Source organism: Castanea sativa, chromosome 2 (genome assembly GCF_040712315.1).
Source record: "Castanea sativa cultivar Marrone di Chiusa Pesio chromosome 2, ASM4071231v1".
NCBI lineage: Eukaryota > Viridiplantae > Streptophyta > Magnoliopsida > Fagales > Fagaceae > Castanea > Castanea sativa.
The window spans coordinates 4663254-4681999 of NC_134014.1; the positions used below are offsets into that span (position 1 = coordinate 4663254).

General features: G+C 32.8%; 2 protein-coding genes across 3 annotated transcripts; both read left to right on the plus strand.

The window, feature by feature from the left end:
* Nucleotides 1-6368: 6368 nt before the first annotated feature.
* LOC142625665 (dual specificity protein phosphatase 1-like) lies at nt 6369-10476 on the plus strand. Of its 2 annotated transcripts, none has more exons than XM_075799339.1 (6): nt 6369-6564; nt 7242-7392; nt 7533-7668; nt 8198-8318; nt 8738-8883; nt 10203-10476. In XM_075799339.1, exons 2-6 carry the CDS (start codon nt 7285-7287, stop codon nt 10217-10219), a joined length of 528 nt encoding a protein of 175 aa, XP_075655454.1. In that variant the 5' UTR covers nt 6369-6564; nt 7242-7284; the 3' UTR covers nt 10220-10476. The 2 variants fall into 2 exon arrangements, with proteins under 2 accessions (XP_075655454.1, XP_075655455.1); XM_075799340.1 differs by lacking the exon at nt 6369-6564 and adding an exon at nt 6632-7150.
* A 4652-nt stretch (nt 10477-15128) lies between these two features.
* Nucleotides 15129-17957, plus strand: LOC142626446 (transcription factor MUTE). Its single transcript, XM_075800266.1, has 3 exons — nt 15129-15263; nt 15362-15754; nt 17722-17957. The coding sequence occupies exons 1-3, from the start codon at nt 15168-15170 to the stop codon at nt 17812-17814; spliced, it is 582 nt and encodes a 193-aa protein (XP_075656381.1). The 5' UTR covers nt 15129-15167; the 3' UTR covers nt 17815-17957.
* Nucleotides 17958-18746: the final 789 nt, after the last annotated feature.

Sequence of the window (18746 nt, forward strand, 5' to 3'; positions counted from 1 at the left end):
TATTGTGATTCACGGTGAAATGAATTTTGTGATTGTTAAAAATACTTTATCAACAATTGGTTTTACACTACGCAAAATTTTGGCAAAACTGAGTTTGTGTTTATCGGTTGACGTATATGCTTATTTATAAAGTTAAAATTGTGGACTTTAATATTTTGAAAACGTTAAATTTCATGTTTGACTACAAAATTTGGTTTGTGTATACTATTTTGTTGTTGATCTTGTTCTTCTTGATTATTATATTAGATTAGGACCTTTTGTCGTATTTGCTAGTGTCTCCTCTGTGTCTTAGACATTTTCTAAACATTTGATAAGTTGATTTGATGATTGACAATAGTGGTGGGTTTAATTGAATTATATTATATTAGGGTATTTGTCTTACTTGAATTATTGTTTGGTTGAGGTTTGGTTTCATTTGTTCAATTACAGTTCGCATTGTGCTGGCTCAATTTATGCAGTTAACATTAATTTCTATTTTGCACAATAACGTTTGAACGTAAAATATTTATATTTATTTCTTAAACTTGGTTAGTTTTGAGGATTCAATTTATTTGAATCTTGTTGAACACAGATGTTAAGAAAAATTTTGTGAATTCAGTTGTGGCTCAAACCAACATAAACATTTCTACTGTGATTTCTAAAGTGAACTTGGTAGAAGGAATTACCAAGGAATGGTGAGTGGACACTGGGGCTACTCGCCATGCATGTTCAGAAAAGAAAATGTTTTCTACATATAATCTTGAGGGTAGTGGAGAAAAAATTATCATGGAAAATTCGTCAACCTCTAAGATTGAAGGAATTGGAAGGGTTGTGCTCAAAATGACTACGGGCAAGTTTCTTACTTTGAAAGATGTACTGCATGTGCCAGAAATTCAAAAGAACCTTGTATCTGGCTCATTGTTGAGTAAAAATGGTTTTAAGTTGGTTTTTTTACTCTGATAAATTTTCACTCTTTAAGAGTGGATTGTATGTGGGCAAAGGATATTTGACCAATGGCTTGTTTAAGATGAATGTAATGATTGCTATTGATAATAATAAGGATGCATCTTCTGTTTACATGCTTAAGTCATCTAATGTATGGCATAATAGATTTGGTCATGTTAATAATCATACTTTATATAGACTAATCAATTTAAATTTATGGCCTAAATTTGAACTTGATTTTGATCATAAATGTGAAACTTGTGTGGAAACTAAAATGGCTAGAGCATCTTTTAAATCAGTTGAAAGAAACACTGAACCTCTAGATTTAATATATAATGATGTATGTGACATGAAATCTGTGCAAACTAGAGGTAGTAAGAAATATTTCATCACTTTCATAGATGATTGCACTAGATGTTGTTATGTGTACTTGCTAAGGAGCAAGGATGAGGCAATTGAAGCATTCATGCCATGTAAGAATAAGGTTGAAAATCAACTCAACAAAAAGAGTAAGGTTCTAAGGAATGATAGAGATGGGGAATATGAATCACCTTTTGGTGAGTTCTATTTAATTTACAGCATGGTATTATTCATCAAACCACTGCACCTTATTCACCTCAGTAAAATGGAGTTGCTGAAAAGAAAAATAAAATCTTAAAAGAAATGATGAATGCAATGTTGATAAGTTCCGGTTTACCACAGAACTTGTAGGGGGATGCTATTCTTTCCGCTAATTATATTCTTAATAAATTACCTAGAAAGAAAACCAAGAAGATGTCATATGAATTATGGAAATGTAAAAAGCCTTCCTATCAATTCTTAAAGGTGTGGGAGTGTTTGGCAAAGGTGGTTGTCCCTATTCCTAAAAGGATAAAGATATTATCAAAATCAGTGGATTGTGTTTTGATTGGTTATGCTCATAATAGCAGTGCATATCGGTTTCTAATTCATAAATCTGACGTTCTTGATATGAATGTAAATACCATTATTGAATCAAGGAATGCAGTATTTTTTGAAGAAATATTTCCTTAAAAATCTACACAAGTATCAAGTTCTCTTAAGAGAAACTTTGAGTCTACATCTAGTGCCTCTCATGATCAAGAGTTGATGGAAGAGAGAAATGAGGTTGAGCCTAGAAGTAGTAAGAGGGCTAAAACATCAAAATCGTTTGGTCTGGATTTTCTAACTATATATGTTAGAAAATGAACCTCAAAACTTCAAGGAAGCTATCTCTACACCTGAGGCACCTTTTTAGAAAGAAGCTGTCAATAGTAAGATTGAATCCATCCTTCAAAATCGTACATGGGAACTAGTGAATCTTCCACTAGGTTGTAAACCTCTAAGATATAAATTAATATTCAAGAGGAAATTAAAGGCTGATGGATTTATTGACAAGTATAAAGCAAGACTTGTTGTAAAGGGTTACAAACAAAAGGAATGTGTGGATTATTTTGACACATATTCACCTGTTACAAGAATAACATCCATTCGGATGTTGATAGCTATTGTAGCGTTGCATAACCTAGAGATACATTAAATGGATGTAAAAACAGCATTCTTGAATGGTGAATTAAATGAGGAGATTTATATGGAACAACCAGAGGGGTTCATTGTTCCTGGTCAAAAAAAGAAAGTGTGCAAGCTTGTTAAATCTCTTTATGAATTAAAGCAAGCTCTAAAGCAATGGCATGAGAAATTTGACAATACAATGATGTTAAATGGGTTTAGAATCAATGGGTGTGACAAATGTGTGTATATTAAAGATACTGCAAATGACTATGTCATTGTGTGTCTCTATGTTGATGATATGCTCATTATAGGTAGCAATAATGATATCATTAAAGCTACCAAGAAAATGTTGACTAGTGAGTTCGCCATGAAAGATTTAGGTGTTGCAGATGTGATACTAGGAATGAAGATTTCTAGAAAATTTGATGGACTTGTCGTATCTCAATCACATTATGTTAAGAAAGTTCTTGAGAAATTCAAGAAATATGATGGCAGTTCAGTGAGAACACCTATAAATGTAAATTTACATCTAACTAAGAATAAAGGGAAATGCATATCTCAATTGGAGTATTCGAGAATAATAAGCAATCTTGTGTATATAATGAACTGCACTAGACCGGACATAGCATATTCTATCAGCAAGTTGAGTAGATACACTAGTAATCTAGGGGAAGACCACTGAAAGGCTTTAGTTAGGGTTTTGAGGTATTTGAAATACACCCTAAATTATGGGTTGCACTACACTCGGTATCCAGCTGTACTAGAAGGGTATAGTGATGCTAATTGGATATCTGACACAAAAGACACCAAATCCACGAGTGGATATGTCTTTACACTTGGTGGTGCAACGGTATCTTGGAAGTTTTCTAAACAAACGTGCATTGCTAGATCCATAATGGAATCAGAATTTATCGCATTAGACAAAACAGGAGAAGAAGCAAAGTGGCTACGTCATTTCCTAGAGGATATGCCAATGTAAATGAAACATGTGCTCTCTATTTGTATACATTGTGATAGCAAATCAGCTATAGGTAAGGCACAGTCATATGTACAATGGTAAGTCTTGACATATACGTCGAAGGCATAATACCAAGAGACAGTTGCTCTCTAATGGAATTATTTCCATTGACTTCATAAAGTCGAAAAAAAATATAGAGGATTCGTTAACCAAAGGTTTGAGTAGAGATCAAGTAAACTGCTCATTGAGGGAAATGGGGTTAAAGCCTATAACATAAAAGTCTCTGGGATGGTAACCTAACCTAGCTGACTAGAGATCCCAAGATCTAGGTTCAAGGGGACAATTGAATTGTGGAGACTAGTTTTATCACTATGGAGATAGCATCTCCTTCCTATTCCTATGATGAAATAGTGATGCCTGTAAGAGATATTCAAGGTAAGCTTTGCTTTTAATGATTCTTATATCTTGGAAAACCAAGTGGGGTATAGTAGGATACTCTTGATAAGAGTTACCTATATGAGTGTGAAGTGGGCCACTTCCATGAGAGTTTTAAGGCTGAATTCTCTAAAGCATTTTATGAATTTACCAAGATATGGTCAGGGCCGAAATGAATACAATTATAAGAACGAAATATATCCGAAAATGAGCTGTGTGAATTCTATTGTCTCGGTATACACAAACAGCTGAACAGTTCAAGATATCATGTTCACTAGTTAACTAGTATATCCGATAGTCTTTCACAAAGGAAAGTTCAAAGCCACAAGCTACTTCTCCCGATACTGTAACTTTTCTTCTACTCTCTCTATGTCTACATCATCATTTGCATTGTGTTTATCAATTTCTATTCATGTGGGGGATTGTTGGAAAAATAGCATGGAGTGAATAAAAAATTGATGTTTTCTATGTTCACTTGAAAATGTTATTAAAAGTGGTAAAAATCATGAGTCCCACATAGGAAAGGAAATAAATAATATATGAGTTTATATGCTCATGAGTTAGACATTGAATTGAGTTTTTGGCATATGTGGACTAGGCCTACTTGTCCAAATAATAATATCTTATTATTTTAATTTTTTGAGAGGCCTACTTGTCCAAATAATAATATTTAGGCAAAAATGCAAAACTGACCCTCTAACTTTCATCTTTTTTTATTTCAATCTTCTAACTTTCAGTTTTGTTAATTCAGTCCTCTAACTTTCAATTTTTGTCAATTCAAGGCTCCGTCACAAATATGTTACTACTGCTGTTACTGCTACAAAAACGACGCTATTTTGCATTTGGTTTTTTTATTTTATTTTTTATTCAGAATTAAAAGAAAAATCTAGAAAAAAAAATTAAGGGGAACGACGTCGTTGTTCCCCTTCACTGAATCAAAAAAAAAAAAAAGGATTCAAGAATCAAATCCCTAACTTTGAGAGAGAAAGAGGGAGAGAGTGAGCCAGTTTGAGAGAGAGAGAGAGAGAGACTGAGTTCACCAGCGGTGAGGAACCTCGCCACCCCTGCTCGCCATGTGAACCTCGTCACCCCTACTCAGAGACCTCGCCGCCCCTGCTTACCGTGTGAACCTCGCCGCCCCTGCTCTAAACCTCACCGCCCCTGTTCGCCGTGTAAACCACCACCACCTCGCTGCTCTACCTTGACTGAATCGGTGATGGGTATGCCATGAAGACTGTGAGGACAGAGGGGGTTATGGCTTTGTATAAGGGTTTTATTCCAACTATCTCAAGGCAAGGTCCATTCACTGTGGTGCTATTTGTCACACTTGAACAGGTCCGGAAGCTATTCATGGATTTGTGATCATGGCAGAGTCAAGGCAGGGCAGCGAGGTGGTGGTGGTGGTTTACACGGTGCACAGGGGTGGCAGAGCAGGGGTGGCAAGGTTCCTCATTTCCTTTGCATTGACCCGATTTATATATATATATATATAATACTATCGGAGTGAAACAAGGGATCTAAAGAAGAACAGGGGCTAGACCCTATTAGTAACAAGTAAATCTTTATTTTATTTTTTATTTTTGGGGAAGAAAAGGCAATCGCAAGGTCTGAGACGACCCAGAAAGCGCTTGATCTCTCTTCTCTCTCTCTCTCTCTCTCTCTCTCTCTCTCAAAGTTAGGGATTTGATTCTTGAATCCCTTTTTTTTCTAGATTTTTCTTTTAATTCCGAAAAAAAAAAAAAAAAAAAAACCAAATGCAAAACGGTGTCATTTTGGCAGCAGTAACAGATTTGTAACATAGCCTTGAATTAACAAAAATTGAAAATTAGAGAACTGAATTGACAAAACTGAAAGTTAGAGGACTGAAATGAAAAAAGGTGAAAGTTAGAGGGTCAGTTTTGCATTTTTGCCTAATATTTATTATTTTAATTTTTTTAGTCAGTTAGTCTGTGCACAACAGTTATTACTGAAACAGAACGCCTGTTCAGTAAGGTGTAATTTTTCATAATCCCCCATTCATAAAAAACTACTTTTCAGAAAAACTCTCCCAATGAGAATATTTTGTGCATTTCATTTTGTGTCAAAGAGAGAAAAAGAGATATTGAGTAGTTCGCAGAGCACGATCTTGTGTGCTTCGTTTTCGTGTTGTAGATCATTTTATCGTAGGAGGCAGACGTCTGTGAGTCTCAAAACACCACAGTGATTGTGTGAAGCTCAAAATCTGTTTTAAGAAAATCGTATCAAATACTAGATTTGATCTGAATTGTTCATCATTCACGCATTTAGTCGGTGAGTTTTTAATTATTTATAAATTTCTCTTTATATGTGTGTGTATATATATATTCAGTATTTATTTATTGCTATTGTTTATCATATTTATTTGTGCTATTGTTTATTTTTAAATTGATGTATTATTCTGTTTACTTTTTTATAAAAGTAAATTGTTGGAATATGTTAAATTTGTACTTATGGAGGACGTCCCTCTGCGGCTAAAAGAAAGGACAGCATAAAGAGTGACCGTAGAGAAGCAAATTCCCGCGACATGACCTTTCTCGATTCACCCACCCACATAAAAAACTAAACTCTACACGATAGCGAACCCCTATATTATATAAATCATTTTTATATGGATCAACAAATCAAATGCATGCGATAAAAACGGAAGGGATGTTAGTTTTACACTCCAAATATTCAGTCTTTTCTCAGACCCCATTTCCAATAGATACAGAGCTTCTTCTGTGAGTTTGTTGCCTTTTCCTTTTCCTTTTCCTTTTCCTTTTTGTCCTTTCCAAATAATATTTTTGCAATCCTGCAAATTCGCGTTACTTATATGAATAATCCGATCCTAGTTATTATAAAGTGATTGTTGAGTAAATTTTTTGATATGGGCTATTTCTGTTTTATGTATATGCTTGCCTTTAACTTTGTTTTTGGATTTTTATCAATTACCCAGATGAGAATTTGGCCTATTCGTTGTGTTTCTTAATCACTTTTGTGTTGTTTTTACTGTTTTGCTGAGATTGCTGGTGTCAAAATTGTTTCTTTGGAGTCAAAAATACATAAAGATAGTTTTTTTCCCATGGTGATTCATAAAGATACTGTTTTTTTCCCTTGGTGATTCATGTGCCATTAGACAATCTTGTGCGCGTCTGTATGTTTAACTTATTCAAAGCTCAAAACATGTTTTTCAAGGGACAATAGTGAAATAAAATGATGATGTGGGTTTTGGAAATGTAGTACTTTTGTCACAGTCTTAGTTGCTGTGACGGAATGGGGAATCTTTGAATTGTCGTTCTTAAATTGTGGGACAACATGACTCTATTGGTATGTAGGAGAAACACTTAGTTGGTTAGCAATTTTGTGCCTGAAACTTATTGGAGAATCACAAATTAGCAACTTTATGCCTGTTTTATAGGTGAAAAAGAAGAAACAAGTGTATAATTTTCTCCTAGTTTACAATGGATCAGTTTGACGAGTCCATCAGGAAACAAGTAGCGGCACTTTTTCGAGTTATAAGTTTTACAAGATGCATTAAAGATGACAATGTTCCGTGCAAACTTGAAGAGGTGATTGAAATTTGGGTATTATGATCCAGTATGGTGTTTTTACTGCTTAGTTACTCAGCATCTTGGTTTTGTTTTCATTCTATCCTTTAACTTTTGTTTGTTACTAAGATTGTTTTATATGTTTCTTCTTGATTTTTCAGGGTCTTTTCTTGGGTTCTGTTGGTGCTGCAAATAACAAGGATGCATTGAAAGCCTTGAATATCACACATATATTGACTGTGGCTAGTGCATTGCTACCAGCACATCCAAATGATTTCGTATACAAAATCATCAGTGGTATGAAAAATTTCTTCTTTCGGTTGGAAATGCATGTGTGTTTTCTAAATTCTAACATATAGTTTTTTGAATTGAGGCCACCTTAAAGTCTTTTAGTTTTCTTCTCTCTGTATCTATATCTAATTTTTCTCCTTTAATCTATAGCTCTCTGAGTAGATTTTTCCATTGTCCTCTCTTTTTATCTAAGTAATTGTTTTTGTGTTAGCTTAAAGAATGTTTTTGCTCTATTTCTCGCATTGTAATGTGTCTCTTATTTGTATTTGTCATGATTTTTAGGTTTTACTCTAATGGTACATACATGCATCCCAACAATAATTTTTTAAACAAGTTTCACCAACACCCTTTTTTGTGTGTGGATTTATCTCACAGTGCTGCAATTTATTTTTATTGCTCCCACCTTATAGAGTTCTAATTCGTAAAGATACGAGTATTTTGATGCGAAATTTATTGATACTTATCATTGTTCTGAACCTTGTTGAGTTTCTAGAACTGAAATTATTATCTTCGGTGTTTTTGCAATTTGAGGTAGTCACTGACAGGGAAGACACAGATATAAAACAGTACTTTGATGAGTGTTTCGATTTCATTGATGAAGCTAAAAGATTGGGTGGTGGTGTTTTGGTCCACTGCCTTGTTGGAAGGTCCAGAAGGTGATTTTTTCTTCCCTATCTAGGTTATTTGCTTTCTGGGGATCTTCTTGCCAATGGTCTCTGGACCAGATGACATCTCCTCTCCTTATAAATGATGCATGGGCTTTCAAAGTGTTGTGATTTTACAGTTTTTATAATGAGATATTATCTTCTTTTCTGATTTTACCTTTTTCTCTCATGTATTTTATTAGTTTTAGTTATTCCAATAAAAAAAATTTATGATTGAAGCCTTGTCTTATCTCTTAAGTGTGCACAAACTTTTAAGATGTATGCTTCAAGGAAACCATATTTTGCTTCATTAAATAAGTGGAATTGGGATGCAAACTATGTCTATACCTTGAATTGGCTTGCACTTGGAGTGTGATCTTGTTTGAACTTTCATTTTGAACTTAGATTATTTTGCATATTTTGGCTTGCAGTGTAACCGTAGTTGTTGCCTATCTAATGAAAAAGCATGGAATGAATCTATCTCAAGCTCTGGAACATGTAAAGACCAAACGTCCACGGGCAGGTCCTAATTCTGGTTTTATTAAACAACTACAGGACTTTGAAAAATCTCTTCAAGGTTAGTCGTTTTTGTATCATTATTTGTATTTATTGTAATTTTTTTATACAACCTCTCATCTTGAACTAGCATTCCCATTAAGCTTTGAAGACGTCAATGTAATAAATGAAGTATAGCCATGTAACTTTCTGAGAATTGTTCTGTTTTACTGAATTGAACTTGGACTTTTACAAGTTTACCCTTAACCCTGTCAAAACTTCAAAAATCAAGCATAGATATTGTTGGTGTTGCCATTATTAGAAATGTTGATGACTTTCTGGCTTTTTGCATACACTATGGCAAGCTTTTTTTTTTTTAATGCCTGTAATTGAATGCTTCCAGCAATAGCTATGTGGCATCCTTATTCTCAATAAGATATATGGAAAATCTGTAAATTCATATGTCTAACATTCTTCCAACTAGCAAGTCCTTGCTAAATTCATCACTCCAATTGCACCTCTATACTATCCACCCTTTTTTTCCCTGCTACTTGACTAAATGGTTGATTGCATTTCTTAGTTCTCATATGTTGCTCCCATAACCAAAGCTATTGATATGAAAATTTACAGAGAACTTAAAATAGTCACAATACCTTCTGTAGTCAAAATCTCTCTCTCGGACAATTTGCTTTTTGAGTTTTCCATAGATTGGAAATAGAACATTCTTTAATAAAAATTTGTTGTCCTTTGTAAAAGAAATAATGAATAAGTAATTCCATTTAAAAAATTTTCAATTCATAAAAGGGGGTTTTATTGTTCTTGATGTGGGATTGTGGTTTTTATACTATTAGTTCATCAGAGTGGAATTTGTTGCACATTGCACAACCATTCTCCCATTCAGAAAGTATTCAAATCCTTGTATGTGACTTCTTTATCGGTCCTTCCATCTGAAGGCTAATAAAATTGAAGAATAACCTTGAGTTGAGTAGAAAATATACATGAAGAATGTAAAATAATGTTTGTTCTCTGTCTGGAATCTTTTAAGGGTTACATGGAGAATGTGTATAATTTGCAGACTGTGGTATGGTGTTAAAAAAGGTTATGAAAGTTAAGTGTTGAATATTGGTTATGTTTTGTGGAACTATTTTTAACAATGAAATTTTATACTGCGTTTAATGAATGCTTCTGTTAGTTATTGTCTCAATGAAGCATTTGTTGTTGCCCTAGATGGTGTTTGGAACAGATTTCTTGCTACTATATATGTTTGTTGTCTTACCTATACAATTGTTATTATTTTTTCTGCTGCAATTAATATTCTTTTTCTTTGTTTGTATTATGAGTTAACTTGAATGATTTTTCCCCCCTTTTGGCATGAATTTCTTTATAATGCTTCAAATGAAGATGGGAGGGCTACTTGATGAAACTCTGAGAGGTCTAGCACCGCAGGACAGATAGCTTTTGGTTTGTTGTAAGGATTAGGAGTAATCATCTTTGTAGACAACTATGCTTAGATACAGATGCTGCTGATCAAAATTTGAAATATACTGCAAAATGGGTACAATTAATACAGAGATACCAGTTGTTGGACATTATGTATATAAGCAAGAGTGAAATACTATTTATGTTTGATTTTGAATTTTTTTCCCATATTTATTGTTATTAAAGGTTTCATATATTTTGTCATTTTCTTTAATTATTGTCACTTTGAATCAGTATATGATTCCTTGTGGCACAGCAAGCAACTAGCATTTGTTTGCAGTTTAATAGCCACTTCTGCACAAGGTTGCAGCTGAAATAATATTTGGGCCACGATTCTGAATGTAAGGGCAAAGCTGGTGCTGCCAAATAATCCCTGAAAATAAGGACTAGATGGTTTACAGGCTAGGTTAAAACTGCAATTCTCTTGCTCCTCTTTTGTCTTATCCATATGTTCTTATTGGTCTAGGTGCTGTGGATATAGAGTGACAAAGGTCCTTTTGGTTCTGCTTTTCATATCAGGAAAGCTCTGTGGATGCTGTTTGAACTTTGAAAACCCACCAAAGTCTTGAAAAATCAGGACCATATTGGCCCCCTTATAATGGAAGCATTGATGTTGACATGGTACATACATTCAAAGTTTACCTGTGAAGAGGATTTGACATTTTGGACTACCAGGAGGATTTTGATTATCTATACTTGAGGGAATGGTAGCTCACCTAACTCCTTTCCCATGCTTAGGCTTCACCTAATCATTTTTTGATAAACAGTACATCTTTGAAATATATGTGCTAGCACTATTGTAAAATTAGTTTGGAAAATAGCCGTTTCATAAACTCGTCTCTCTCTGAGACAAGTTCAAGCACTGAAATCCTCTCTCCAGTAGAGGAGTTTTTCACTTGTGCTACTCATCTGGCAATGCTGACTAGATAATGAGTTTAATTGAAATTGGTCTCAACTAAAAACATGTACTTGTCTTTTTTAAAGATGATTTTCACTTTATTAAATTGTGTTTTCCATTGGACTCGTCTTTCCTAAATACGAATTCCACTTTAACTGAACTTAGCTTTTTAGAGTGTAAAATTAGAATTTATTTAGAACTTCAAATGCTAATGCTCCCAAGTGAGTCTTGAGAATCCATTGTGTTCTGGAATAAGATGAACATAATATATAGCTAATTGTGTTAGGTCCTTGTCTCTCCCTCTAGATGATTAGTTGAGGCCTTGAGGGGTAAATTTCTTTGCCAATCCTTTACCATAAACACCAAATTTCTTACAAGATTTTCTTTCAAATGTGTCTGTGGTTCCTGATGGCTGAATAGGAATTCAAAAGTGTTCTGCTTATGCTCTTGCTCACTCGAAACTTCTCCTAGCTATGTTTGCATTCATTTAATCATGGAATTCTTTCAATGTAGTTGGGACTTGGGATGGGATGGGCAATCCAAGTTTACCCTTCATAGATTTTTCGATGGTATTTATTGGAGGATAATTTAAGAAATATTTTGTTAATTTCTGGTTTGTATGATATAGTAAGTAACAACAACAACAACAACAACCTTAATTCCAAATTTTTTGGGATCAACTATAAATCCTCAACAAATTAGTTAGAGTGACTGCAAATATTTTTTTCCTTCATTCTATAATATATTTGAAGTCACACTCTTTGTGACTTCCCTAATTAATAATTCTATTTTAATAACTTCTAATAATGTTACTTCTTTTTTTTTTGGGTCTTCTTTCACCTTTTTTTCGTTCTCTCAACTTAATTCACTTTTTTATTACTGATTTATTAATCCTTATCTTTTGAACATGATAAAACATAATTAATAATAAACGGGACATAATATATATATATATATGTGTGTGTGTGTGTGTGGTACTAGGATACGACAATAAGTTCATATATTCCTTTCACTTCAAGATTTTTGTAATGTTTTTGGTGAGTGTTACTTAGAAAATAAGTCACTGTAAACAGGAGCCTCGTTCATTGCGTGTGATTTTTTTCCCCCCTCCTTTAAATCATATATAGGAAAAGAGACTCATACTATCAACATCAAAACAATGACAGATTAATAAAGCCATGGGTTAATTCGTTGAAGGAAATGATTTTAGAGGAAGAAAACAATATCCCAGCTGTATATATTGATTAGTTCTACCAATTTGTTCACTTAATTATTAACCTGGTCATGATATGCATTAACAGCACAGGAATTTGAATGCACTTATTCAATGATTATGTGGGGGTTTAAATTCTTGTCTTTTAGCTAAAATGACAACAAAATAAATAAAGCACTCAGAATTGTTTGCCGGGCTTGAAGAACTGGCAGCCACCGCCGCCTACAAGGCAGAGTGGTGTGGGGATTCGCACTCTATATGTATAATATAATCATAATCATCTGAATGTGAGTGGTGACCAACCCGATGACAATTGACAACTGCTCATTAACTCTTTTTCTAAAGGTTCTAGACGTTTTTTTGTGTATTGCTCACATCACCTCGAGTAAATTTGTTTGGACACCTTTTTTTATCTACAATTTTCCCATAATTTATTAAACTAGTAAAGATATAAATGTTGAAAAATTAAAAAATGTTAGTGATGTTTTAATAATTGCTCAAAACTCACAATTTTTTTTAATGGACTGCAAACCTCCAAAACACACAATTTGCTATTTCAATAGACTATGTGAAAGTTAGGTTGGTGGGAAAGTTGGGGTGGCATGTGCATAGGATTAGAAGATGCAACATGTATCTTTTTACATGAACGTGTACGGGATGATCAAATACTTCATTATCAAAAAAATAGAACAAAAACAGAAATCTATTGTTAAAATTAAATTTTAAAAAAATCTAGAATGTGTTTGAATGAATTTATTTTTATTAATTATATATATATATATATATATATATAAAGACTTTAAAAGGTTGTACATAACCTAAACAAACAAACTCAAACGCTTTTGTACACTTCTCATCCTATAGTTAATTTTAAACTAAAGTTAATGTTTATCTATGGGCTTAATTTTATATTAAAGTTAGGGTAAATGTTATTGCACACAAGTAAACCACACAATTTTGCACACATGCCCCTAAATAGCAACACTCTCATGAGTTCAAGTCACAATTTCAAATCTTGAAGTTGTGACTTCAAGTTGTGGGTTCTGTTGTTTGGAACTTGTGTACAAAACTTTGTGAATTAGAGTGTATGTAATAAACATCGTTCTTAAAGTTAATACTTAATTGTAAATTGAAGTTAATAGTTAACAACTCATATAAGAAGGATACACAAAATGTGTAACACCATCCAAAATAAGTGCCTATATCAAGACAATTTTTTTATACAATTTTTCCATAATTGATTAAATTAACTTAAAGATGTAAGTGTTGAAATCAATAACGGTGTTAGTGATGCCTTAATAATTGTCCTAAACTCACAATTATTTTTAATGGACTGCAAACCTCAAAAACTTTAAACTCACAATTTGCTATCTCAATAAACTATGTGAAAAGTTAGGTTGGTGGGAAAGTTGGGGTGGTATGTGCATAGGATTAGAAATGCAACACGTACCTTTTTACATGAACATGTACGGAATGATCAAATACTTCATTACCAAAAATAATGGAACAAAAATAGATTTTTTTGTTAAAATTAAATAAAAAATAAAATATTTATAATGTGTTTGAATAAGTTTATTTTTATTAATTTATTCAATTACAAAATAAAGTATATAAAGACTTTAAAAAGTTGTACATAACCAAGTAAACAAACAAACTCAAACATTTTTATACACTTCTTACCTTAAGGTTAATTTTAAACTAAATATAATGTTTATTTATGGACTTAATTTTATATTAAAGTTAGGGTAAATGTTGTTGCACGCAAACTAATCCACATAGTTTTGCACACATACCTCTATGCAGTAGAACTGGTGACTTCAAATCACACTTTTGAACTTTAGGACGTATGTACAAAACTCTATGGATTAAAGTGTGTAATAAACACTGCTCTTAAAGTTAATACTTATATATAGAGTTAATAGTAAATTAAAATTAATAGGTAATCATCCAATTAAGAAGTATACACAAAATATGTAACACCATCCAAAATAAGTTCCTATAACTTGAAAATATGGTATGAAAAGCATTCTTAAAGCAAAATAAATCAAATCAAATCAAAACACCATGCCATGTTCCTATATACATGCAGGCTACTAAAAAACTTCAATGATGTAAGGTGTAAAATGTGACCTACATATGCTACTGTATTAAAGACTTTGTGTTTATTTTCAATTTCCTACAAAATCATTTACATATATGATATACGTTTATAGTCTCATCGATCTACTCTACAAGTCTCATTGCCAAGGACCAACACGTACGTTGATTTTTTTTGCTCATATCACGACAGCTAGCTAGCTTATAAAAAAAGCGTAGTTTGACAGAAATATGGCAAACATATCTAAAGAAAAACTAGTACAACTCTGAAACCCACAAGGATTTGGGTAAAAAAATAAAAGGCTAGATAGCAAGCGAAGTGATTGAGTGATGAAGAGGTTGCATATGGCATGCATGATTGAATGAATGAAAGAAGTAGATAAATGTGCATGGGAAAGATGAGAGAAAACTACCCTCCTTTTAACTCACATCAGGCACGTACGTAATTGACCCAAGATAATAAACGTGAGACGCGTAATATATGAATGAGAGAGAGAGAGAGCGAAAGAAAGAGAGAAGTAAAAATATATATATATCCTCACGGGAGACCAACATATAGCATTTAATATGAACTTAGGAGTAGTTTCTGGCTTGTACATTGTATCTTATAAATAGGGTGGACTGCACTATATTGAGCCTTGAAGAAAGCTAGCTTGACATAGAGAAAGAAAGCATTAACATGTCTCACATAGCTGTGGAGAGAAACAGAAGAAGACAAATGAATGAGCACCTCAAAGTTCTACGCTCTTTGACCCCATGTTTTTATATCAAAAGGGTAATCCTCTCTTCCTTGATTCTCTCTCTCTATACATCTATATATGTACATATGGTTTCTAATTAGGGTTTTCGTTATTCCATGATGAATTTTTGTAGGGAGATCAAGCATCTATAATAGGGGGTGTGATAGAATTTATCAAGGAGTTGCACCAAGTTCTTCAATCTTTAGAATCCAAGAAAAGAAGGAATAGTCTAAGCCCTAGCCCTGCTCCTAGTCCTAAGCCACAACTACAGCTAACTCCTCCTCAACTTGATTGCCCCTTTATTGGGTTTGAACAAGTTAAGGAACTAGGAGCATGTTGCAACTCTCCAGTTGCAGATGTTGAAGCAAAGATTTCAGGATCGAATGTGGTCTTGAAAATTATCTCGAAGCGAATACCTGGTCAAATCTTGAAGATAATCAGTGTGTTGGAAATGCTTCAATTCGAAGTTCTTCATCTCAATATCAGTAGCATGGAGGATGCTGTTCTATACTCCTTTGTCATTAAGGTATATCAACATATAAATCTACTTTTTAACCTAGATTAATCTATCTGGTTAAACAATCATCTATGACAAAATAAGCAATTTTAAGATGATTATTAGGTGAAATTGAAAAAACTATTCTAGATGACAAACAAACAACAACAACAACAACTAATTTTTATTCTCAAAATTTTAGGGTCAATGATAGATTCTCAATAAACCAATCATGAATTCATGATCACATGTATTTTTTCTTGTTGTTCTATTCTTTTAGAAATCATATTCTCTATTGCATCCAATTAATTGTTTTAAAACTCTAATTATATTGTCTAGAATTTGGTGAGAACTTTGGAGGGAGATATCATTTCACATTCTTTTGCTTCTATTATTTCCATATTGCAGGCATAGTCTATTGGATTTGGACCCAGTACCTTTCGCTTAAGGAATAAGCTTCATGTATATATACGACATACATGGCACACTTAAATATAGGTTATTCATTGCCTGTTTGACACCCATCGGATGAGCTAGGCATATGTCTCATATGGCACCCACAGGCAGTGTTAGGGCATGCAGCTAATTCACCCTAGTAAAAAATAAATGGAAAGAAATATATTTTAAACCCTATAATTAGGGGTATTTTAACAAATTAAAAACACTTCTTATAGTTTTTTTGAAAACAACACTTCTTATAGTTTGAAAAGTAACAAATTACGCTTTTAGCTTATATTAAACATCAAGTACAATGTTATTATACTTAAATGAATTGAGTTTTAATATATTATTTTTTAAACTTCAGGGTTTAATTTGTTGTTTTCGGGTTTAGATGAGCACTTAGCATTATAGTAGTATTCATAAGTTTGGATGGGCTTAAGTGAATTTGATGCAAACATTTTTTTTGTTTGGGTTATGGTTTAATTATATATTTCGTCATTGACATTTGACATTTGTCCCAAAATCATCTTTATACTTAAAATGTTTCAAAAAAATGTATTTTATATCATAGGATTAAAAATACAAATAATATAAATGAAATTCATGCAACTAAGACCACTTTGATAATGTGGAGCTAATGACATGTCATGAATTTCATTTGCCACACTAATGACATGTCTTTATTCATCAAATGATAATAAAGATGTTATTGAAACAATTTTAAAATTATAAAGATTAAAGTGATGCATTTTAAAATATAAAGACAATGTTGAGATAAAGGTTAAATGTTTGAGAACCAAATATATGATTTAACCTAGAGCTAGGCTATTTGTATGATTTAATCCAAATTTAAGAAAGGCATGCTTCTGTGTATTTATAAGCGAATAATTGCTTCTTCTTTTTTATTTTATTTTTTATGAATAGGCAAGATGTTATTGATCACAAACACAATACATGAGCAATTACTTACACCTGCAAGGACCAATATATATACCAACAGCAACTCTGCTATTACTATCTATGTACTACCCTTTACAGTCTTTAAAAATGAACAGGAAATCCCCCACAAGCCACACAAAATTTTGATTTAATTTTTTACCGCACTCAACCCTTGTTTTTGCTCCCCATTTAATAGCTTGAAGTATGATTTCTTCAGTCCTAATAACATCCTTGTAGATTTAAGCATTTCTTTGCAATCATGCATACATGGAAAACAAAGCAACCCAAGCCACCCTCCAAATTACTGATATCATATTTCTTCCTCTTAAGGAATTCACATCCCATTGCAAGATAGCTTTCTTCTAGGAATACCTCTGTAATGATATTAAACATAAGTCTCTTTGAAAAAGAACACTCAAAGAACAAACAATCCCTACTCCCAATGAATCTTCTACAAACCGCACATAGAGATTCCCCGTCATACCCAATATTAAGTGACATACAGAATAATTGCATTTTATTCAATATTGGATATTGTATTTGCTATTAGTAAATTATGAACTTGCAAAGTTATCACAAACCTTGCTGATTTGTGGATTTCTCATTCACTGTTATAGATAGGGCTTGAATGTCAGCTGAGTGTGGAGGAACTAGCTATTGAAGTTCAAAGAAGTTTCTGCTCAGAGACCATCTATGCTAATGAGATTTAGTTTGTTCCAGAGATCAACTTTTAGGGTCTGTTAAAATTGTATGCATAATAAATGGAACCCTTTGTTCATATACATAGATATATGGACTGGAATAGTTGAATAATTATTGAGCAAAATGAAAAAGCGGTATTCTGATTCCATCTTCTATATGTGCAACTGTATTTGAAGTTGAGTGAAGCTTGGATAGTAATAATCAAGTCTAAACCTTCTTTAAGTTGAATAAAAGTTTGGGTCATACATATTGGTCTCAGAAATGCTTGAATACTACATATTTAGTTACAAAATATATAGGTCGCTGTTGAGTTGACTTGGTACACTTACACGTACATATTACACTCATCCTTCTCCCATGAATTTGACGAGTGAATTTCATACATTCTTGTATTATTAATATAGTATCACTTGGCCTGAGAAATGTTTGACATACTCTCTTTGCTTCTCTTTTATAAGTATGTTGAAATAAGATATGTAATCCCACTATAGATTAACATCTTTTGGAATTTTTAGGATATCTAAACAAAGGATTTCTAGTCAATGCTTCGTATTTAATTTGTCACATTCATTACCAATATATATATTTTTTTACTTTTATGATAAATAAAATCTGAGTCATTCATTTAATTATATATTATTAGGAATTTAATAACTTCATGATAGAGTAATCTTAATAATTTGAGATTCTAATCCAAAAGGCATGACCTACTTTTCCTATATTTATTACTACTTACTGTTATATTAAACTAGAGTCTTCCACCATTGATGCATCTTTGATTCGAATTGATTTGGTTTTGAATTTCAATGTGATCGGTCTAGCCTTGGAATATTAATTCTCAAAGTTATATTAGTTTACAAAAGGGTATGGAATTATGGATACACGTACACCTTAGGCACTATTATTGGCCAATTAAATATTGACTGTTCAGTCATACCGT

Coding starts and splice junctions, on each gene's coding strand:
- LOC142625665 (XM_075799339.1), top strand. CDS start 7,285: ATGGATCAGTTTGACGAGTCCATCAGGAAACAAGTAGCGGCACTTTTT. Junction 7,669..8,197: donor CGTATACAAAATCATCAGTG/GTATGAAAAATT, acceptor AATTTGAGGTAG/TCACTGACAGGGAAGACACA. Junction 8,319..8,737: donor CTTGTTGGAAGGTCCAGAAG/GTGATTTTTTCT, acceptor TTTGGCTTGCAG/TGTAACCGTAGTTGTTGCCT.
- LOC142626446 (XM_075800266.1), top strand. CDS start 15,168: ATGTCTCACATAGCTGTGGAGAGAAACAGAAGAAGACAAATGAATGAG. Junction 15,264..15,361: donor CATGTTTTTATATCAAAAGG/GTAATCCTCTCT, acceptor GAATTTTTGTAG/GGAGATCAAGCATCTATAAT. Junction 15,755..17,721: donor TATACTCCTTTGTCATTAAG/GTATATCAACAT, acceptor TCACTGTTATAG/ATAGGGCTTGAATGTCAGCT.